This window comes from Elaeis guineensis, chromosome 11 (genome assembly GCF_000442705.2).
Source record: "Elaeis guineensis isolate ETL-2024a chromosome 11, EG11, whole genome shotgun sequence".
Classification (NCBI taxonomy): Eukaryota; Viridiplantae; Streptophyta; class Magnoliopsida; order Arecales; family Arecaceae; genus Elaeis; species Elaeis guineensis.
This window is the reverse complement of record NC_026003.2, coordinates 2,386,963-2,411,865: the sequence shown is the minus strand read 5'-3', so window position 1 is coordinate 2,411,865 and position 24,903 is coordinate 2,386,963. Positions and strand designations below refer to the sequence as shown.

The following is a 24,903-nucleotide window of genomic DNA, read 5'->3' as shown; positions in this document are numbered from 1 at the left end:
TTTGCCATTATTGAACATGGTGTTTATGGGGATCTCCCATGCATGGCCATAAGCAGTTAGAGGATGGTGCCACACATTGGCATACAGGCCGGAAAAAAGGCTACAAGTTGTTAGTGATGGGTATAATGACCAAGTGGAAGGTTGTACATTTCCATGAGAAGAATTGGATCATTCTAAATATGGAAAATTGTTCACAACTATGGGTTAGGTTTGATAGTGCACTCATATGCCTGCCATGGTGTACAGTGTCCAATAATTGATTGGAATGACTTTTCTCATTGTTATTAAAGTAGCTGACTTTGTACTTTTACATAGGTATGCTTCACACTGAATTGTCAATGCAATGAAACCACCTCTTGGAAACCACTATCGGAGTTGAAGATGATGATCTTGTAAAAGTAGCATATAAGTCATCCCCTAACCTGAGGACATGACAACCCACTATGATTTTGGTTTAACAAGTTTGGGGTCAAACCCGTGTATGGGTTGTTGTACATTTCCACTGGATTAAGTTGTTACTTATCCTTGATATAAATAATATTTATATAATAGTTTTACATTATCTATTTGAGGTGGGACCTCACTATCTTGGGTTGCAGACAAATATGATTGGTCCATGTTTTCCTCTTTTGCAAGGAGTGCTCCAAAGCTAAGTTTGGACTGATGGGAAGATGGGATCTTCTAGCTGGAGTATTGGTAGTTAAGATTAGTCACAGTTGGTTGCATCATAGTGGATAAGTGGTCTACTAGATATTATAGACTTTATTTAAATTTCATGACTTTTAGTTGTAGATGGTTGGTCCTTGGAATTTTTAGGTTTAATTAGTTGGTATTTTAAATTCCTTTGATTGTGTCGATATGTATGATGCAACATGTTTGACTAATATATGACATGCTTTTATGGTCATGATTGATGGGATCGATTGGATTTATTATGAAGATGGGATCCTCATGGGATGACCATGTGTACCTAAGGTGCAAGTGTGGATTGAGTGGATTTGAATCAATGAGTGTTAATGAGTCAAATTTCAAAACATATGCTTTTAGCTTATATCCTTAATATGTTGAGTGGGAATTGTCCTAGTAAACATGTTTATTGAAGTTGGGATATAGCCACCTAGTATTCCATACATTGCTCAAGAAGCATATAGATTAATTATCTCGAGCAAATAGATTAATTACCCATATATGTTTCCCAGCGTTTTAATTAGAGAAGAAGAGATATAATCTCCACCTGGTTATTCTCCCAATATCTAGCAGAAGATGTCATAAGATAGCATACACCTAAGCTATTCCATATTCATAGATGATGATCAATTCTATAGCTGTCAATTGACACTTCTAGCTAAAACACGCTAGATTTCATTGAATCTCTATGGATGTCTAGACTCACAAGAAAAATCCAAAAGGAGAGTTAGACTTTCCTATGTGGAAAGGTAAATCCACATATTATTGGGAGTTATAAATTTATAATTACCCTTCATGGTTTTGTGCATGCAGTTGTTGCTTTCTACATAGAATATTCGGCACAACTATGCATGAAGTAAGGGAGAACTTGAGATAATTCTTTGCTTGTTTTGCTCAAATTATTGGTTATGGATTTGCAAATTCTATATATTAGCCCTAAGATGCTTTTGATTCATTCAATGAATCATGACATGATCATAATATGACACGATAAGCAAAAGGTCTTACTTTCTATTAGCAATGTTATTTTCTGCAGTAACTTTAATGTTACAAGAAGATGTTTGTGGCTTGGGAGGTTATAACAGTGTGAGCAAGGTTTTTCATACCATGCCAAACCGGCCGGTACACCTCGTATCGTATCGGACCGGCAGGAATCGGCACGATTCGGCCGGTAAATTTGATACATGGGCGGTATGAAAGGAAAAAAGAGGGAAAGTGAGAAAAAAAGAGAGAGAGGAGGAGAGGGAGGGAGGTGGGAGCTGTCGGAGGCCGGCGGTGGCCTGCTGCGGCCGTCGGAGGGCTTCCGAGCCCCGTATCGCCCGATAGGGCTTTCAAGAGAGCGAGAAAGAGAGAGAGAGAGCGCTCAGAGAGGGGCGAGGGATCTACCGAACAGACGGCGCCTCCGTCGCGAGGGCCCCGGTGGCCGGCCAGCCGCCGACGGCTTGAGGACGGTCGAGCGGACGGAGCCGCGAAGGGCTCCACCCTCTTCTTTTCGAAACAGACGACCGTCTGTTTCGATTTTTTGTTTTGTTTTTGGTTTTAAACTTATGAAGTCGGCAACCTAGTTGCCGACCTAAGAAATTTTTTTAAAAAAAATACAAAAATTGTGAAGCCGACAAACTATTTGCCGGCTTCACTTAAAATTAGGTTTTTTAAAAAAAATTGCGAAACAGGGGCAACGCTCCTGTTTCGCGCCCGCGGCGCCGCGCGCGTGGACTGCGCTCTCCGACGACCACGGCGGCCAGCTGGAGGCCGTCCGGCGGCCCCGGCCCCTTCGGCTCCTTCCCCTCTTTCTTTTTCTTTCTTCCTCTTTTTCTCTCTATTTCTCTCTCTCTCTCTTTTTTTCTTCCGGTTCGGGTCCGCTTGCCTTCGTCGGTTCGGTCGGTAGAAACCGTATCGATCCGTACTGTCGGCCGACGGTACCGGTTTAGCATACCTTGAGCGTGAGCATACACTTTTTACTGCCACATAGGTAGGTTACTACATGTTGGGAACATGCACTTAAATGGCTTAAGTGCAAGTAGGAGCTTGTTGGAAGTAGGATATACTAAAGCAATTTTGCATATTAAACATGATATTTAAAGATATTTCATGAGTATCTCTCCTATACACAGTCTTAAATAGTTAGAGGCAAGGATTGCAGAACCATCCTGAACCATTCGATTCAAGGTGTATCGAACTGTATCGCGGCAGACCAGGATGGTATCGAGTGGTGGACAAGGATGGTTCCGACATTCAAAAGAGAAACTAGAGAGGAGGGGGAGAGGGAGAGAGAAGAGAGAGAGAGAGGGGAGTGAAGGAGAGGGAGATGTCGTGGAGGCTACCAAAGGGCCGTGGAGGCCTGTTGCCAACTTCAATGTAAGCCAACAAAAAAAAAAAAGCAGGGATGAGTCACCCTTGTTTTGATTTGGAGGGCGGTACTACTCCTTCGGTCCTACGGAGGCCTTCGTCGGCCTCCCCAGCCTCTCCCTCTCCTTCCCTCCACCCCACTCTTTTTTCCTCTCTACCCCACCCTATCCATTGTGTCGGTTTGGGCTTGGCGCAAAATGGCATAAGAGCATACTAAACCGTGTTGTCAGCCAACCAGTTTGGGCCCTAATATTGACACAACCAACTTTGGTTAGAAGGTTGTGCCACACATTATCTTATGAGCTAGAAAATAGAAATGTTTCTCTCTTATAAATTGAATGACTAAGTGGATGGCTATGCATTCTCTAAGGAGAATTAAATCATTCTAGACATCTGAAAATTGTTCATAGCTAAGGGTGAGCTCGGCATCATACTCATATATATGCCAATGGTATATATAGTCCAATAATGGATTTGAGTGGCTATTTTCTTGTAATCATTGAAGTAGTTGACTTTGTATTAGCACATAGGTATGCTATATATTGAAATGTCAATGAGACGAGACAATCTCTTTGAAACCATTGTTGAAGTTGAAGATGATGATCTTGTGTATATAAGATGCAAGTGGTTCCATCATTAAGGTAAGACTACTTACTATGGTTGGGTTCAGTAAAGCTGGGGCCAAACCATCCATGGATATGGTATGTGGATTTATCCTTGATAGGGAGTACAATTATTTATTATGCCTTGTCATGAATAAAGGTAAAGACATGTCAAACCCAAAAATCCTAGTATCAGGATGTTATTTAATTAAATCATTTTCATTATTTCATATAATTAAAGATTATTTATTTTGAATATGACCAAGGTTTGTGATATTGTATTAAATCGAAAGGTACATGATTTACCGTACCATACCAGTTCACTACTAGTACATGATATAAGGGGTGCACCAGCACTTGGTACGCTTAACCAGCCCCGACACAGTAACAGGTTAGCATCACTACGAGGCCCAGTATTGAGACAGTGAACCTTGGATATAACCAAAATATTTTATTCGAATTGCTTTTATATGCGCATCAGTTTTTGGTTTTGATAAGCTATGAAATCAATTAACTATAGGTTTGACATTGCTTATATTTTTCCATTGCTCAATTAAGGATAAAGAGATAAGAGGGACTAAATTGTAGGAGCAGTTGCTGATGCAGCACATGGTGGAGCCAATAAGTGCCAAGCATCGCAAGAGCTAGTAGATTCACGGGCAAAGACTGCAATGAGCTAAAGTTTGATTAATATCCATCCTATGAGCGAGTGCATAAGGAAATGGTATTCAAAGGTTTTTGTTTAGTTTTCTTATAAATTTGTCATTAGGGACTATATCAAATTTTAGACAGATTTCTTTATTGTAGTAGAATAACTCTTCCATGTTTCTTGATTATCGAGTCTTATTTCGAGTATGATTTTGTATTTGGTTTAATACCTGAATTAGGTTTAGGGGACCATGTCCTACAAATATACGTCTAATTCATTGCAAGGGATAGTCATTGAGATTTTAATAAATTTCTTTTCCAAGAGAATTTCTTTTACCAAGTGAAGGATAGTTCAATCTAGTTTTCTTCTATTTCTATGTTGATCTTCGAAGCATAACCTCATCAATCAAATCGCCCCTTTTTGCTTTGCTCGTGGCGTTAGTTGCTATGCATGGAGGGAGACTTTTCTCTCCATTTTGTTTATCAAAGATTAATACAATCATAGATTCTTATGTATCAAGGTTTGCCAGATCAGTACTAGACTACCAGACCCCATATCGGTATCATCCTTTTATAGTGTCGGTATATAGTTTGCTATGGTACGAGATGGCATACCGAGTGTTGCCACAGTATGAGACATTGTACTAATATGAAACTAGTATAATACAGTATAGGGTGTACCAGAAAGTTTGACTCGATATGGCATTCCATGTTATGTGTAGTAAGCCTAGTCTAGCTTGCTTCATTGTGACTGCGCACACCTATCAAGCAAGTTGGAACATGCAGAATTAGAAATCCAAGTTTACCTCAAGATTTCATACTTGTTTGCCATCCTTTTTCTTTCTTTTTTTTTTTTTTTTTAAATCTCTCTTGAGTCCTTGCCAAATACAAGCTCAATCAAATTGAGTAAATGGACCAAACTTTGGTGTAAGGATTGGTTCATGTAGGCTAGCAAGGTCCAAAAAGCTAGCTCTAAATGCTAGACCAAAATTGACACCTGTGGTTCACTCTAGGTTGCTGACCACAAGAGGGAACCTTGTGCACCAGCCACCACATACCTAGGGTTTCCTAGGTGGCTGCCTGATACATGATGGTTCCTCCCTAGCACCTGCCCCTTATATTATAAATAGGAGATTAGGGCCTAGGGATTTTTGGGAATGCATGTTTTGTTATCTCGCACAGAGATATCAAGTAAGGGACCTCTAAATGCTGGCCATAAAAGAGAGACAGAAGGAAAAAAGGAAGAAAGAGATGAGGAGACTTCCAAGTAACTCTTGGAGGGGTTGTCGGGTGCGAGTTCTCTATATGCCTAGAAAAGTTTCATCCATCTTCCTTTATCTTCTATTGTTCTCATATCTCCAAGTATTAATCTATCTTGCTAAGCATGTAGTCTGTGCTTTTTCAAGGTGATTTATTGAAAAAGAGCAATCTGATCTTAGTCTTCTGTTACATCACCATGATATTGGATTTCATTGGTGTCCATCAGATTTGATTATTAGCATATCTTTTGCCGTGTGTGTCTGATTGATCTTCTATTCTCCAACAGTGATGGTTATGCTGACTTTGATATAAGTGATGTACAAAGTCTGGTATGAGAATATGTCTTGTCCTTCATTCCCCAGTTATTTCTGTAACCTTTATACCTACACAATCATACAAAACAAGCCTAATGTCATCTATTGGAGTCACCTTCATTCATTTGTGTGGTACAGATCATTCCCATTCAAAAGATTGCATCATGTCACAGGTAGCCTTGTTAAATCCTGTTTTCTTAATCATGACAGGCTACAGGATTTATGGACGTCAATGAATGGAAGTATGTAAGGACATGAATCACTCTGTAGAACTGGTAGGCAACCTTATCCTTTCTATCTGATACTAGTCCTTGTTGAATATTCAGGGACCTGGTGGAGATATTGCACATATTTGGTATGAAAATATATCATGACTTTAATTCCCCAGTCATTTCTGTAACCTGTATACTTGCATGATCATACAAAACAAGCGCAACTGCATCTATTTGGAGTCAACTTCGTTCATTTGTGTTATACAGATCATTCCCATTCAACAGACTGCGTGCTGTCTCAGGTAGCCTTGTTTAATCCTATTTTCTTATTCATGGCAGGCTACAAGATTTATGGATATCCAGTGAATAGAAGTATAAGGACATGAATCACTCCATAGAAACAGTATACAACCTTACCCTCCTTATCTGATACTATTCCTTGTTGAATATTTGGGGACCTGTTGGGGATATTGGACGTACATACACATTACATACATGTATCTCATGTGCGCATGCTAATTCCATCAGGGGCCCTAAAGGGGTTATGGTTGATCTTCCTTCCACTTGAACTTAAAGCTATTTGATGATTAATAACTTTATGAACATGGATGCCTCAAGACAAAGTGGTATCCTTGTGGATTGATTGGACACTGGACATACACTAAATAAACATAAAAAAAGAAAATCTAATGTAGATGCCAAACTTGATGCTCATGTATGGCCAAAAAGTAGCTCCACTGCTAAAGAGTTAAGAACTCCATGGAGCATACCAACCTATATTATGATTCTGCTATAATGGTAGTATGCATGTGAAAAATTTATTATTTATTTATTTTTTGAGTATGGATCTCAATTCATTGTTAATATTATATTTCCTGTCTGTCTTTTCTCCACTGCAGAAACCATTAGGATTATTGACTCTTCTTGATGAGGAGTCCACTTTTCCAAATGGTACCGATCTAACTTTTGCGAACAAGCTTAAGCAGCATCTCAATTCGAATCCTTGCTTCAGAGGGGAAAGAGGCAAAGCTTTCACTGTTCATCATTATGCTGGGGAGGTTGCTGCCAATATCCTTCATAACTCCACACAAAATGTTTTATGAAATTTTGGTTCAAATTTATTGATATTCCACTCCTATAATTAGGTGGTCTATGACACATTAGGATTCTTGGAGAAGAATAGGGATTTATTGCACATGGACTCTATTCAACTTCTCGCTTCTTGCAAAAGCTGTCTTCCTCCAACATTTGCATCCAAAATGCTATCTCAATCTGACAATGTGGCTTGCAATCCATATAGATCCAGCGCTGGAGATTCCCAAAGCTAAGTGTTGCAACAAAGTTTAAGGTAAGGAGCTTATTATTTCTGAATATACACTCTGCAGTTAGACATTAAACAGGATATTGCCACCTTTTCTGGTTTTCTCGTTCTTTGCATAATATAAAAATAAAGGTTAGCTGATGGAGTGGTGTCTAGCAAATTGGAGGAGTCATGGTTATATTCTGTGGTTGTTTATTCTTGAATGATGCCAAAAACAGCGAGTTTTGGTATGATTTATGGTTTTTTGATTTGATGAAAAACCTTTCTTTGTACTTACAATTTCTAATGTTTGCCGTATCAGGTTCCTGAGTGTTCTGAGAAACAAGCGTCTAATTCTATCTCACTGAGGACTGCCTTTTGCACATATTGCAGTCTATGCTAGTTCAGAAACCCAATCATGGCACCAGGGTCTTAGGAGCCATGGTGAAATATAGCTTGCAGAGAAACCAAATGCTATATTATTACTACTGCCCAAAAGATAGCAACTGTCTTCTACTTGGAGTACTTTACTAGCATATTTTGTGAAAAGACTCTAATTTAATTTGTGTTGGTTCCTCTTTATATATTTCCAACATTTTGATTAAGTCTTGTGGTATGTACTCTTCTGGTGAAGTCATTAGTAGTCTTACATCTTAGATTGCTGGTTAAAACAACTTTATATGCATAATCAGAAAAGAAAACAAATTTGGACAATTGGACTTCTTGTCAAGTCGATACTTCTGATTACTTTATACATTTAAGCCAGTGGGTCTAATATACAAGTGAAGCTTGTACTTGTTGTAGAGCAGGGGAACCAATTGATAAATTACTTGACTAGGCTAACCTTTTCCTCTTTTCAAGTTTTTGAAGTATTTGTAATATCGGGCACCCAGTATGCCTCAAGACCCTCTAGTCAAATAGCATTCCGTTATCTTCATTTATTCTGGATCAGATCTATTTAGGCCAGTTCCCTCTGTTCTTTGTAGTTGATGTCTTCTTTGGGTAAACCATTCCTTATGGTGGGGTGTAATCAGTTATTCCTGAGACAAAGGTGAAATTTGTTCCATCCAAGTTTGTAATTCTGGCTAATTTTATTTGAAGGCAACCAAATAATTTATCCCACAAGCAAGCTTGGTGAGGAACAGGCATAGGAATAGCTTTCTACATTTCACCATGCTGCAACCAAACATTGCCTAGAAGAATGTGTCCCTTCTCTTGTTAGGGGTTCTTTTGATTTATTGATTTTCTCTTATTTTAGTTTATGGAAGAGTAGTTTATGTAGTTTTAATCCCCATTTTGATTCCAAGGAGCTAAATTTTTGGTGGTTTAGAAATCCTTTATTTTGTTTAGGTCACTATCAAAGAGTCATATCATAGGTATTGATTGGTTTACATTGTTTATGGTTGCTGTGATCAGGAATTATGAAGCTTTAGGGTCTTCAAAAATGGAGTTCTGGAAACTCATATTTCATAAGTTCTTTATATAATCCCTTAGGCTATACATTGCACCAGTAGTGGCTCATGTAAAGCCTACCTCCCAATATTGGTCCAATGTATATAGTGAGGTGAAATTTACATTTTGTCCATTAATTGACAACTTATATGCCGAAGCTGTGTCTTAAGATATACCATCGAAAATTCTCTTAAATGTCAGAATTGGGAGTCGGTAAATTAGCACACTCTTTAATATTCCCTTTTTGTCTCCCTTTGTCTAGGGGCAACTATTTCAACTGATGCAAAGACTTGAAAACACCACACCCCATTTCATACGCTGCATTAAGCCAAATAACTTGCAACTGGCTGAAACTTATGAACAAGGACTTGTACTCCAGCAACTTAGATGTTGTGGAGTTCTAGAAGTTGTTCGGATATCAAGATCTGGCTATCCTACCAGAATGTCTCACCAAAAATTTGCTAGGAGGTAATTCAATGAATCTACCAGAATGCATATCATTTATTAATTTGACAGGGTACCAATATTTCTTTTCTAAATTTTTATCAGGTATGGCTTTCTTCTTCTGGAAAATGTTGCATCTCAAGACCCGCTTAGTATTTCAGTGGCAATTCTTCAACAGTTCAATATTCTCCCAGAGATGTATCAAGTTGGCTACACAAAATTGTTCTTCCGTACGGGACAGGTGAGATAAATACTCTAGATAATACAATGTATATATAGTTGCTTGAGTTCTCAATCCTCCCTTATGTTCATCGACTTCCTCAAATTATCCATGTAATCATGTAATATTGAATTATTTTGAGCCATGTCGTTTTGTGTTCCCTTTTCCTACAATGATTGCTTGTGTTTTATTTACCTTGCTCCGTAGCCGCTGTTCTGTTGGGATATAATATCAGCTTTACAGAGGACAACATGCAAGAGTTGTGGCAAAGTTGTCACTAATTCATTGATACCTTTTATTTCTCCCTTTTATGTGCCTAGTAGATCAAGTATATCAACTGTCCTGTTCTTGTTTATTGAACTGGTGCAATTTATAGATCGGTGCACTTGAAGATACAAGAAATCGTACCCTACATGGTATTTTGAGGGTTCAGAGCTGTTTTCGAGGCCATCAAGCTCGTCGTCTTGTGAAGGAGCGCAGAAAAGCAATTGTTACATTGCAATCATGTATTTTCTCATCTCTCTTTAGTTATTTGCTTGGTTCTATATTGGGAAATTATTTATTTATCTGACCTGTAGATATACAATGCAGTGTTTCTGTCTATTGATATCAGTAAGAAATTATGAAAGTTTTAGATTCTTCTTATATCTTTTCCCAGTCGTTCGAGGTGAGAAGACTAGACGGATTTACTCAGGCTTGCTACAGAGACACAGAGCTGCAATTGTTTTACAGAGATATGTAAAATGCCAATCTGCTAGGAAAAGTTTTATAGATGTTTGTAATGCTACAGTTACAATACAGTCCGGTAAGAACCTCCACATTCAATTATAGGTGCTTTGGGGGACTTGGTTTGGCAGAGCATAATATTTAACTTACCAATCCTTTAATTATATTAATCAGTTATTCGTGGATGGCTTGTCAGAAGGTGTTCTGGAGATGTTGGTTTACTAAACACTGCCAAGAAACTCGAAGGTGCAAAGGTAATATGCATCCTTTTGTTTCATCATCTAATTTTCATCAGTTGTTTTCTTTCTAGTCTAAAATCTAATTTCAAATTGTCCACATATATATGAAATTGCAGTTTTCTGTCACTGCAATAAGAACTCTGTCTCAATTTATTTTCCTTCTCACCATATATTAAACTGCATAGATTAGTTAAGTTCTTCCATCATGTATCATCAATGTAGGTATGCTTGATCAACTAAAATATTGAGAATCATATTCGATCATGCTGTTTAGTAGTCATTTAGTTTATGGAAAGTCTCAATGTGTGCATTATCACTTCCCACAAAACTTTCTCTAAATTTCCTTCTTTTCTTCATTTTATGCCATTAATCGCCTTCTACTTCTACCAATTGGGCCATCATTGTGGCTTTTGATTTACACAACTATTCATATATTCTGCAAATTCCTATCCGATACTTGTTGTGACCTTTTTACTATCATGCCCCAAATATGGGATATAAAATGACCATGTTACCAAGGGATGCAACCCACGATAACATGAAGCCAACATTAATTATTTTAAATAGAATAAAAATGCATCACAAATAAAATGTAATAAAGATGTTCAATTCAAATCATTAATTAAATCAAGACAAGTTTAAGCATCTAAATCCAGAATCAAATACTAAATCCATTTCTCAAAATTCATAAAATTGTTAACTATACGTTCATAATCATCCAAATAAACTAAATCTAGCTACAAAATTTTCATGCTTGCTATTGCAAACCCCCAAGCATGGATCATTCTTCGATTCTAACCTTATTCTTTTGTAAAAGAAAAAGACAAATAAAGAGGTATAAGCTTTACTAGCTCAGTAAGTAAAATCTATACTTCTTTATCGGATCAAACATAAGTTTTTCAATGATAATATATCATTATGAAAATAATAGATATTACAAAAATAAGGTATTTTATAGAGCCATATAATAAAATGAGTCATAAAGTCAATTATGCATGCATAAATCATGAATATTTCATAAACGTGATTCATACATCATTCTTGTCATGTGTTTATATCATGGTTCAAAATGTTACTCTCAGATATTTGTGCTACGGCTAGTTTATATCTATGATAGGGTCCGTTTTCTTAATTAACATAGTTCTTGTTTCGTATTTCAACTTTATATCCACTAGCAGGACTGTTTCTTCTAGATGCTAGCTTCAGATGTCAATCTTTTCAATTTTAGGGATTCGTTCATAGCTATTTGAGAGCTTTTAAAATTTGTATATTTTTTTCTTAAATCATACATACATGTAGGTGAGAAAACAATAAAATTTATGCTCAATAAGTTTGCTATTTTCATAAAATATATTTATAGAATCATTAGTCATAATAAAACATATTTTTCATATCTCATATGTTGATTATTATTTTATGAAAAATATGATTTCATCAGCAATAAATCATTACATGAAAATATGATAATTTGAAGATAAATAAAAAGCGTAAGATCTACTTTGCTCATTCGTCATATATCTTCAGACTTGTTAGGAAATTTGTTAATCCTATTTAAAATAATAAAAATATGATCAATTTTTATTTGATGAATTCGATAGAATTAAATCATAAGAAAAGAATATTGACCGAATGGTTGGTCAGATAGGTTGCCTGGGCGCCAGAGTAGTTTAAGGCCTTGTTAAGGGTCAACTTGGGTTCCTAAAGCAGGAAGATGGCACTCTATCTTGAGATGCATGACTTTCTAGAGAGAGAAAGTGGAGAGAGAATGAGTCTTATTCTTCTTATTCCTTTTCTTTTCTTTTCTTTTTCAAGAGAGAGAAATAGGGGACAAGGGTGCATCATCATCTCGAGAAAGAGTAGAGGGAGGAGAGTGACAACTTCTCTTTAAGTTCTTCCTTTTTTTTCCTTTTCTTTCTTCTTTTTTTTTCTTTTCTTCTTCCTTTCTTTGGCCAAACAAGGGAGGAAAGGGGTGCCATGGTCATGATCCGATAATGCAGTTGGAGCTCTGGCAATAGGCAATGGCAGCGGGTAGTGGTGTTGGCTGGCAGTGGGCCATGATGGATGGCCGGTGGTGAGGATTGGCCAGCGGGAATCAAAGAGACATGGAAAATAGGGGATCCAAGAGACTTGTTTTGGCTGTTGGCCGCTCGTCGGCAGTTATAGCTTCACTAGAGAAGCATACAAGGGAGGTTGGGCAACCCAACTGGTGCTACATCATCAAGGGGTGGCGGCATCAGTGGCTGGAAGAAGAAATCAACGCTGAAAAATAGGAAAAGTGGATCTTGGTTGATTTTTGGTGAAACCGACGGCTGGTGGTGGTGCCTAAGGCTATAGGGAGGAGGGTAAGAGAGGGGAGGTGAAGCCGAGCCCTTACCTTGGCTCCGATGAGCCTATGACTACAATTTCCGGCGGGCACGGGTCTAGAAAAATTGACAAAACAGTGAAGGAAGAATGAGGAAGAAGAGAGGAGGGCCATGCAAATCATGGAGTGCTTTGGATGGGGAGGGGGGATTTATGGAAGATTTCCTATGATTTTGGCAGCCCTAGGAGTCCATTTCATGCCAGACTTGGTGGGGAACAAGACTCCCATTGGGAGTTTCCTCTCAAATTTTTTTACATGTGGGCGGGGTTATTTTAGGATGGGCCAGCCTCGTGGGTTGGGCAATCACATTGACAAACAGTGACACTGCTCCATTATACGCATGATGTTTCTTGTCATGATGTATCGCTGCTTTTGTAATTTTGTCACAAATTCACACATGAATGTTATTAGATAGGATGCCTGTAATCTTATCCATTTTTTGGAATTTGGCTGGCTTCTCATGTTGTTGTTGGAACCTGAGGTAAATATTTATTAGCAATGGAAGAAAAGATCAAAGGTAGCATGTATAAATCTAATAATGTGGGAACAAAAATAAAGGAGAGTGGGAAACTAGTCATAAAAATTAATAACCATTGACATAGATGTGTCATAGATTTATGGAGAAGTTATTAGCGAATAGCAAACATATTTTAATTCTTAATGTACATAATCACTCGAGTGGATTCTTACTACCACATAGACAATCACATAGACTGGACCATCATAGGTGGAGTCATGATTCAGGAATCTGAGATTCACCACAATATGTTTTAAAAATCGGCAACAATATACCCTAGTAACATATCCAATCTATTCAGTAACAACATTTTTGGCAACTATTATTAAACTATTAAAGAATATATAGTTCCTAGCAAATAGACAATTCAACACAGCCGCCAATGATCACCATATCATTGATTCACCATTATATCTCATGGAATAAAGAGGTAAAGAACTATAGCAATAGAATTACCCACTAGAGGGAAAAGGAATAAGAAGCATAGGGATGAAGTGAAAAATGGAAAAGAGCAAAATAAGAAGAAATATTAGAATGGAAGGACTTTAAAACTAGAACAAAGGAAAAAAAAATGTAGGAAACAAACATAGTAAGTGTAACAAACAGTAAAACGAAATAAAAGAATAAACAATACAAGAAACAGTAAAGTGTTGGGCATGAAATTTACACTGATAAATATTTAATGACTCATCTTGATTGAATTACTAAATGCTATGAAATCTACCACCACATTTGGTTGATGATTGGTAATTCTGAAGGGGTTATAGTAAGTTATCGGATTAACAGTTGGAGGACAACATGGTTCTGGTTTCAACATTGGATCAAGATATTTGCCAAGCTTGTTTTTTGATCAAAGAACAGAGCCATTGTCACATTGTTTTGGATTGTGATGCTGAACCTTATTGCATATGATTATCAAGCTATTTGGAATGCATGCACCATCAAAAGACATTGTGATAAGTCCAGAGCAAGTGGAATATGAGAGTTAAGCTTTCAAAATCATATCTTAGCTCCATTTTTTGGGGAATAACTGGTGCAATTGCTTATTTTGGAAGTATGAAATCCAACTTTCCAAATATTCCATCAGCTTCACATGAATTCCAAAAGGTATAAACATGCACACAACTAACAGATTGGAATTTGCTGGAACCCTTAAGATGTACAGGGAGCTAGTGGATTACCCAGGAGCACTATTCATGTATCTAAAGAAGCATTGCTATCTCCATTTCTTGAGATAAAAATTGGAAACAAGTGATTAGTTGAATAAAACTCAAGAGGCAGTGTATAAAAAATTCACATGCTTTAAATTCATTCCATGGATGGATATCTTCGTGCTTTAGTTGGAATGAAAACTTTAAATTGTCTCGCAGACTATCATCCTCGTAAGGATTAACCCATGCCTCTCCGGACTCCTGTTCGCATCTAGCAGTGTGTTCTGAGCTGCATGAAACCTCAATTAAAGTTCAAAACAAGGCAAGTTTTGATAAACATAAACCACCAAGCAGGATACACTCCGTCGAGGCTCCTCTATGCTTATGAAAGGGAAAACCATCTTGAATTCATACAATAAGCCAGATTAGCTCATTCGCAAATAATTTTCTATCTTAGAGCCCAACTTGACTAAGCTTAGGCCTAATGCAACCCAACAAATGAATCATATAGAAGGTTTCAAGTTTTGGTACAAACTATTCCATTTTGGCTAATACTGGACCAAGAGTGACCCTCTAGTTTAACGGTAATGTCAATTTTGAGCTAAACTGGGTAATTTCAGTCCAATTTCATCGATTATGGTCATACTTGGGTACATTTCATTCTTTTGTCAAGTGCATAGGCTATATGGTATCAAATTTCAGATGTTCTTTTTTATTTCAGTTAAAAGAAGAGATTGATAGTAATTCAACCCTTGGTAGACCAAGGCCTTCAGAAAACCCTTTGTTCATCAATACTGATGTCAACAGTTAGGTGCAAGACATTTTGCAAAAGTTATATCTATATAGAAAATGAATGTAATATTCTGTTGACTTAATTAATTTGATATAGCCACTTAACCACAAAATATTAAAGAATCTAATTCAATTATATTTGCAAGTTTTACTAAAAATATAATATAATAAATTTTCAAAAAAAATGAATTTCAAAAAGTAAATTACATATATATTCACATTACAGTTAAAAAAATACATTAATTTCACTTATATGCAATAGAACTTCAACCTAAAATTTACTACCCAAATGAAGAACCTATATAGTACAAGATGCTCTAAAGTTTTGGTTAACTGTGTTTCTTGGTTTCTTTTAATTTTCATTGTTTTTAATTTTTTGAATTTTTGTTGGTTTTTCTGATTGAAACTTCAAAACCTTGAGGGAAACTTCTGAAGCTGTCAGAAATGAGCCTACAGAAATTGGAACTCCACAAGATCCAGGTGAAACCAGAAACGAATGCAAGTTTTCAAACTTGGTCATATGTGAGTTGAACTCATGTACTTGCACATGTACATTGAAGTAGATGCCTATGCGTTCTTAGTCACCATCCTTAGTTTCATGGTTTTTAGTGCAGCCCTTTATCATGCTGCTATTCTATTGTTTTCTCATTTACATTTTTTTGGCATGCCAACCTTGTTTTGTCCAGTTAAACAGGAAGCTTGTAATTTCATCAACTTCTTTCAGGATGAAAGAAAAACAAGACTTTGGCTGTCTCTGATGGATTTAAAAACCTTTCTGTCCTTCACCTCTATAAATTATTTCTTAGCAATAACAACTCATAATCTGATGTTGCTCCTGCACTTTGTTTTGATTGGCTAAATCCATGTTGAGATTTTGCTTCAGGAATCTGATGAGGTGCAGGTGAAGGCATCTTTCCTTGCAGAGCTACAAAGAAGAATTCTGAAGGCTGAGGCTGCACTAAGAGAGAAGGAAGAGGAGAATGACATCCTCCATCAGAGGCTGCAGCAGTATGAGAGCCGATGGTCAGAGTATGAGCACAAGATGATATCCATGGAAGAGGTGTGGCAGAAACAAATGAGATCCTTGCAGTCCAGCCTTTCAATCGCAAAGAAAAGCCTCGCCACTGATGATGCAGCTCGGCGATCTGATGCATCAGTGGATCAAAGCTGGGACGGTAATGGAAACCATATTGGAACCAGAGGGCGGGAGGAGAGTCACGTGCGATTGGGGTCACGCGTCCTGGACAGAGATATGAGTGCTGGCCTTGGCGTTATCAGCCGCCTGGCTGAAGAATTCGAGCAGCGGAGCCAGGTTTTTGCAGACGATGTAAAGTTCTTGGTGGAGGTGAAATCTGGGCAGGCTGAGGCAAATCTAAATCCAGAAAAAGAACTGAGGAGGCTAAAGCAGAACTTTGAATCATGGAAGAAGGAATTCAGCATGCGGCTCCGAGAGAGCAAGGTGATGATAAACAAGCTTGGAGCTGACGATGCAAATTCAGATAAGGCAAAGAGGAAATGGTGGCCAAGGTTGAACAGCGCAAAAATTATTTAACTCGTTCTAACATACATGTATACCATTACTTGGCTCTCATGCCAATTTATCACCATCTGTGGGGAGAATCCACGTGTTGCAGTGCAACTCAAAACATTTTAGGATACCGTGTGGACACCCTAAAATTATTTCTCTACTCTACTGCTTCCCCTTAAATCAGTCTGTAAGTAGCAAGCCATTGTGCCATGGCTCCAGAATATATAATCACATGCTGGACATGATAAAATATACATATATCACTGCTTAGCTGGGAACTATAAGCGTGCTGCATTAGCTACCGGTATGGTTTCAGAGAAGAGGTGACGCTTCAACATTGTCCGTTTGCCATGAGAACATAAATGCATGAGTTGGGGTAGTTTCCATAGATTGTGGTTAAATAGAAAAAGAATAAAACGATTTGTCTGTTGTCTGCAATGGTGCAGGATCCTATTTGAAATTGCTGTTACAGCAGAGCTTTTGAAAAGTATAGTTTTTAAAAATATAATTTTTACAAAAAATTATTTATTATTTCATAATCATATTTATAAAATATTTTAAAATTTTAATATAAATTTAATAATTAAAAAAAAAATATTTTTGGTATGATAAAATGATAATAAAAGATATTACATAGTATTATATAGTAGAGAATAAGAATATTATATATTAAAATATTATTATACTATATAATATTTTTATTATATAATATAAATAATATTATTATATATAATTTATAATGAATATAATATATCAGTCTAATGTAATAATAGATTATAATATAATATAATTATATTATTATTAAAATATTATTATGTTATATTATATTATTATAATATAATAATAGATTATATTATGTCTATAATAAAAATATTATTATATTTTAAAATATTATTTTATTGTATAATATTATTGTCATATAATATAATATAATATATACTATAATATAATATTATTATAATTATGATGTAATATATAATGAAAGATAATATAATGAATTACAATCTAATCTAATAATAAATTATAATATAATATAATATATTATATTATTAATAAGTATTATTATATGAAATTATATTTTAATAATATAGTAATATTATATATATAATATATTATAATATTAATTTATTATTATATTATATATATAGTATAATAATATTATATGACATAACTATGAGATTTGTTAATGGATATTTTTGTAATTAAAAAAATTTTATTTAAATCAAAATAGCTTTCCGACATCAGTTAGAAAGTATTTTTGAAAAAAGTTTCAAAATAGAGTTTTTCTTAAGTAAATTTTTTTAGCTTTCTGATAAAGTTAAAATAGCTTCTCTATTTTTTACCAAATATCATTGTAGCACTTTAAAGCATTTTCTAAGGGTTAGAAAGTATTCTTTGGCACTTTAAAAGCTTAGCCAAATATGATCTAAATAGGAGTCGAGACAGTACATTAGAGGCATAGGTCGGTCCAAATTGGTCGGATAGAAACTTGATGAAAAGATACTTTATCAAAATTGGAGATTCTTTTCCCCATGTTTTTAGTAGCAAAAACAAGATTGAGGCATGTTTGGTTGGGGGGTTGGATTGTAGAATGAGAAATTAGGTATGGGGATAAGTAACTTTCATTCCAGATATTTGGTTAAGGAAGTTTTATTTCCTTTCCGATTCTAAAGATTCATTTGGTTGGGGTATGTCAGATTATAGGATAACTTGATAATTTTTGAGAATCATATATATAAAAAAATAATTATAGAGGAAAATAATTTTTATTATATTTAGTTGATGAAAAAATTACTTCAAAAAATGATATTGGAAAAGATCACTACGTTTGGTTGAAGGTAAATTTATATAGAAATATGATCAAATTTACAAATATACCTTTCAATATGAAATATTTTTTTAATATTAGGAGAGTATTATTATCTTCAATTAATTTTTATATAATGATTATAATCACATAGCTCCTTACATAATACCATGTCCACCTTAGTTTTTTTGCAAAAGCTCTTCATTGAATGAATTTGGAAAGATATTAAACAAATTTAGTGATTATATATACAGCTTTATTCTGGATATTTTTGCAGGCATCGGTTACCACTACAAAATTTATCAAATACCAACCCCTTATGATATTTGTTTTATATTCTCTCTTCAAAAAATAAACATAGGGTTTATGAATTTTTTTATCATCTCTTTCTTTCAATTTTTATACCAAATATGATAATCTGATATAAGATTCATTTTTCTATGCTAAATTACCTCCAACCAAATAAATCCTAAGAAAAATGAGAATATTTCAATCCTCTAAAATCCAATTTCGACTCCTTCCTAGTATCCAAATTCTATTCCGATTTCTGCCATGAACCAAATACTTATGGGATTTGGTCATTCTAATTTTCATTCTAGTATGTTTGCACCCTTAAGCAGAGAACACTAAGCGCTTACAGAGAGAACATTATGATGTGTTTGATTTATGATCCAAATTGGAATTGAAATTTGAATTAGAATGTATTGGACTTGAAATTGGAATAGCCAAATCCTCCAAAGTGTTTTGGTTTGTTACTAGAATCAGAATCAGAATACAAATTTAGATCCTTGAGGAAGAGTAGGGATTGAGTTCTAGATGGATTACATCATGCCCATGCCATTTCAAAATTGGAATGGGAATATGACTTCTCCCAACCAAATTGTTTGAATGGAAGTTGTTGCGACAGATTTCTGACCCTGGTCAGGGTGGCTGGAGTTGAGCAGGATATATGAATGCAGCGAAACCTATCAAAGAAGTTCTGATCGGAGTTGGTTTTGGTGGGAACCCTACGATGCTTAAGTTAGATCTCTAGAAAAGATGAGAAGGAGCATGCAGCAGAGAAAATATGCATACCTTAAGGGTCCCTTTGAGGCCTTTATTTATAGATGGAGGTGAAGGTCGTTTAGAGGATGATATTTCTAGCCTATCCTGATTAGTTCGAGTGCAGCATGACGAGATTTGGGGTCGAGAATCTCGAAATACACTGGTTTTATGACTATCTTATCTACTTCGGGGCCAGCTATCATGCTGTGGTCATTTAAATTTTAAAAGAGATGCAAAATTTCAGGATTGGACTAGGTTCAACTCGAGGATTTCGGATCGATTGATGATGTGATTGGCAGGGATGTCTTCTAGTACTGGTAGCTAGGATCGATGGTCGAAGTTAGGGTCGGCGGCCAAAGTCAAGAGGCTTTTCAGCTGATAGCACTACTCAAAGAGGTTCGGCCGGAAGGTGAAGCTCGTAGCTTGAATCTACAAGGTCCAAAGCTAGGAGGCTTTTTGATTGTTTATGTCTTTAGGTTGGATGACATATCACCCCCAACACATGCCCCTCCACTCTCGAGTTCAAGCTAGAGTTGGTTCGGACAGAGAAAGTATATCAAGTCGAAATTGTCGAAGACACAGGGCGCATGCTCCTGCTTTAGTTGAAACAAAGTGTTCGCAACCATTGGGTGAAGCAAAGGATCGCTTTAATGAGTGGTCATGATCCAAAAAGGGGGGGTCATCTATGGAATTTGAAGGGCAGCGTACATCGTTTCGGATACAATCTTTTTTAATGAGCTGACTGACAGCTTTTGCAGACCAATAGGAATGTGTCAAATGTCGGTCATCCAATGGTCAGGGGCGATTTAGTGTCCACACCAGGCTGCCCCCCGTGCCTATAAATAAGGATCGTATCTCCGTCTTGTCTTTTCCTTCTCATGCTTCCAAGCCTTTTCTTTTCTTCTTCCTTCAATTAGGTCACTAATCTCCTTCTGGCATTCTGAGAAACTCCCCTCGGCCACCTCTTTTGGTTCTTTCAAGTTACTGGTGCTTTTCTCTGGTCGATTGCTTCCGTAGGTGGGTTTTCTTGCTCTTCTATGGGATTTATACTCCCATTTTTCGTCTTCTTGATCCCTCCTCTCAATTTTCCTATCACTTTCTCAGCTTCTTTTTTATCACTTCTAGTCTTCTTTTCATTTCTTCCTCTATTCTCAGATGGCAGATTCTGAAAGCTCCAGTAGGGACTGGTCTCCTAGGTCTTCTTCCTCTTGCAAAGGGGGCCCTGCAGGGCTAGGTGCCAGACATAAGGTTGAGTCACCCTTTGTGCCCGACACCATTGAGCCGTATTAGGTTTTGAGGATTTAAGTCTGATTCAGACTCAATATGGAATTCCTTCTTCATTTGAGTTAGAATTTTCGGAGCCCAATGGTTAGATTGGTAATCCTCCACTTGGCTGGATCGAACTATACGAGGATGTATTTCGGGTCGGACTTAGTTGCCCATTGACCCCTTTGTTGTAGAACTTTTTTGCTTTTTCAATATATCTTTTTATTCTGTCATCCTGAACTCTTTCTATTTTATCATTGGTTTCATCGTCATTTGCATCTTGATCGAAGTCCAACCAACCATTTCTTTCTTTTGATGCTTCTTCACTGTTAAGAGGCATACTAGGAATTGGTGGTATGTCTCTCCCCCAAGGGGGATCCCTACCTTGATAAAGGGGGCTCCTTCTTTGGTTCACGGGAAGAGGTGGTTCTTGTTTGTTTCGGACCCTTTCATCGAGGATTGGAGGCTTCTGTACTAGGATCAATCGAGAGATTCTATCTTGCAGATCTCAAAGTTAGGAAAAGAGGACTTGGAGTGCTCCAAGACACTGTGAGGGTATAAAATTTCTCCTCTAAAGTAATTGCTATCGGAGTAGATCCTCTTTAATACTGACCTCAGTCCGGTTGACCCCAGAGGTGAGAGTTGATTTGATTGTTCTTTGGATGTCCACTATTTTTTTTTTGTGTTGACTTAACTTGTTACATATATGAGGTCTGAAGAGTTTGAGTTGCTGAAAAAAATACTCTAAAGAAGAGGAAGGCTTCGACCGCCACTAGGATCCAAAAGAAACAGAAGGCCACCGATGCCAGCAAAAAGGAAGCAAGCTCTCTATGGGTCTTTTCTACTCCAGTCGAAGTTGTCTTGGCCGCTCCTACATAGACAGGCTCTTCCAAGTCTACTGCCCTTCCTGTTCCAAAGCTAGGAGTAGCCATCAACTTGCCCCCCGAGGGAAGCAACCCAGTTTAGCCCTTGCCAAGGCTTCAGACATCCAAGAACTCGGTGCAACCCCACTCCCACCATATGCTTCATTTGAAGACTGGAGGGTCGCCCGTGAACTTTTGAAGAGGATGCTTCTGCCTGTCGATCTGGATAGGATCGAGGGGTAGAGTTTCAGTAGCCAGCAGAGGGAGGTTGGGACCTCTATTATCTGAGTGAGTTCTTCTCTCTTTTTTCTCCTTCTCTCTTCTCTTGTCTTTTTTTTTTATTTTTTTTACTCCCTCCTTCCTAAATGCAGTTAGGCCACTGTGTTGCTATCTTTATCAACACATTAAGGATTGCTCGATTGAATGCCATCGAAGCACAAAAGAAGTATGAGAAGGTGGATGCTATTGTGGCTGAGGCTCGGACTAAGATAGAAGTGATCGAGGCCAAAGCTAAATGCCTAAAGGAGGCATTGGACAAGATCGACGCTGCCAAAGTAAAGGTCGAGGCTGACCTAGCCTTAGAAAGAAGAAGCGACGGGCAGCACAGGCTAAGGTCACTGAAGCTGAGAAAAAAATTGAAGGCCAGATCATCGAGGCCGGATGTTTGGCGGTAAAGGCCTTTTAGGCTTTGCAGGAGTTCACTGAGAAAAAGATGGAGTTCGATGGGGAAGCCTTCAAGGCCGGATAAGACATTTGCTGCCAAAAGGTGGCAGCCCACTTTCTGAACTTGGACCTCTTATTCTTGGATGAGGAAGAGGCCAATGACGATCTGCCTTCTGAACCCACGATAGCTGAAAAGCAGTCATGTTCTTCTGGGCAAGCAGTTGAGGAGATGCTTGCATTGGCTACCGTTGAAGTTTCATTGTCGTTGATGCCTCCGTAGTCCGTCAGAGGGTCTGAGCTAGCTGAAGCCGCTCCAAGTTCCTCGCCAACCTTCAAGCCAAAGTTGTAAATACCTAAATCTTGTATTATTTTTTTCTTTTTTCTCCCAATGTAAAATGAGCTTTTTATTGATCTAAAGAACTTTTTATTATCTCTATGTCTCTCTTGTGATTTTTGATCTTTGTGGTGTGTTCGTTCTTAGTTTGACCGATGCAAATACTATGGACGTGTGTTTGCTCATAATCACTTCGAAGCTTTGCCTGTGGCTCTGCTTATCAAGAGTGAAATTGAGACCCTTGAGGAAGACATCAAGAGAGCCAAAAAAGATGCTATTGAAGCAAAGCAAAAATTCTTGAAAATAAAAAAAAGTTATGACGAAGCTTTCATAGAAGTAAGACACCTGAGGGGGTACCTTAAGCAGACTGATAGAGCACATGCCACAGAGAAGTTCAAGCTTATCGAAGAGCATAATAATTTATGAAGGTGGTTGGAGAGGCAACCTGGGGCCCAAATGCAAAGATGGCTCACTATCCGGTGAACTTCGTGCAACTCAAGAAAAGATCTCTGAGCTGGAATATGTGATAGTGTCAGCTAAAGTTGTTGAGGAAGCTAGGTGGGGTTCGACCGCCAAGATACTCGACTTCAGGGTGAGCATCATTTGGCTTAGGGAACAATTGACAGTCTTAAATGCTCAATAAATAAAGAGAGGTCGGCAATTACTGAGCTTCGAAGTGAATTGAATTCAGCTCAAAAGGCCATCAATCATCTCCTTAAAACCTTGAACAAGGAGAGGTCCACGATGATAGAGCTTCGCATTAGGTTGGCAGAGAGTGCAGCAGTAGGTAGTATTGCCGAAGACAAAATTAAGTGGCAAGAAGCTAGACTTGTCACTACCCAGCTTGAGATGGTTCTCGAAACGATGAAAGTGTCCACCACAGCTTTTGAGGTTGGCTTCAGAAAGTGTAGGGCTTTGGTCAAGTGACTCTTCCCTAAAGTTGACATCACTTTTCTTGAAGTTCCAAGCGAGTGGATGATGCTCGAGACCGTCGATGTTAGTCTAGAAGGTTCAGCAACCGACGATGCATTGGGCCCAGCTGAAGGTGGATCTTCCTCACATGACTGATATATTTTTCTTTTTCTTTTTGTAGTCACCTACTCCTCATAACTTAATTTTTGTAATCAGATAAATTTTATAATAAAATATTTTAAATTGAAGTCTCTTGTTTCACCTATGTTTCCGTTTGTTGGCGTGGTCCAAACTTAAACTCTTTTGGACTTCGTATTATGGTTCATCGAGAATCTTTTGAGTTGGCCCTTGCCCTTTGAACAATTGGAGCTTTAAGTCTACCTTACTTAGATACAAGGGTTTTGCGAGGGTCCTCATAGGTTAGCCCTCGTCTCTTGATTGTCAAGATCTTCGATTCATACCGCTTGGATCAGTAAGGTCTGAAGAACCTTATAGGTTAGCCATCATTTTTTCAAGTGAGGATCCTTATAGATTAGCCCTCCAAAGATTCTTTTAGGTTAGCCTTCATTTCTTATGTGAGAATTTTTATAGGTTAGTTCTCTGAAGGTCCTTTTAGGTTAGCTTTCATTTCTTCAAGTGAGGGTCCTTATAGATTAGCCCTCTAAAGATCTTTTTAGATTAGCCTTCGTTTCTTATGTGAGGGTCTTTATAGGTTAGCCCTTCAAAGGTCCTTTTAGATTAGCCTTCATTTTTTCAAGTGAGGATCTTTACAAGTTAGTCCTCTGAAGATCCTTTAAAGTTAGCTTTGCTTCTCAATTAGTTGAGATTTTTCATCGGCTCTACTCGTTGAAAAATGAGAAACCTTCAAGAGTCCTTATAGGTTAGCCCTCGCTTCTTGACTATCGAGATCTTTGGTCTGAAGTTGTGAGAAGAGTGACGATATCCTAAAAATAAATTATTTTATTGAGAGCTTATTGGTACATTATTGATAATACATTCGGAGATTCTCTGAGTTCCATGGCCGAGGTAGGAGAGCTCTGTGTAGTTGCTTTAGGTGATAAGTTCTGAGTCTGATAACTTCATCCAGCCGATAGAGGCCTTCTCATTTTCGAGACAATTTTTCTTGCACTGTAGGTTGCGATACCTCAGTGTGACGTAGGACTAGATCACCGACTTTGAATTTCTTATCTCGAACATGAGGGTTATAGTAC

At 37.3% G+C, this 24,903-nt stretch overlaps 1 protein-coding gene across 1 annotated transcript in view; it reads left to right on the top strand.

The window, feature by feature from the left end:
• The window catches only part of LOC105053728 (myosin-1), a 61,406-nt gene extending 44,325 nt beyond the window's left edge, over positions 1–17,081 (top strand). The window contains 9 exon segments of the mRNA XM_073245451.1: positions 6,972–7,130; positions 7,218–7,392; positions 7,395–7,420; positions 9,087–9,292; positions 9,374–9,509; positions 9,865–9,994; positions 10,147–10,293; positions 10,389–10,468; positions 16,159–17,081. Coding sequence (XP_073101552.1) covers positions 6,972–7,130; positions 7,218–7,392; positions 7,395–7,420; positions 9,087–9,292; positions 9,374–9,509; positions 9,865–9,994; positions 10,147–10,293; positions 10,389–10,468; positions 16,159–16,827 — 1,728 coding nt within the window. The 3' untranslated portion in view covers positions 16,828–17,081.
• Positions 17,082–24,903: the final 7,822 nt, after the last annotated feature.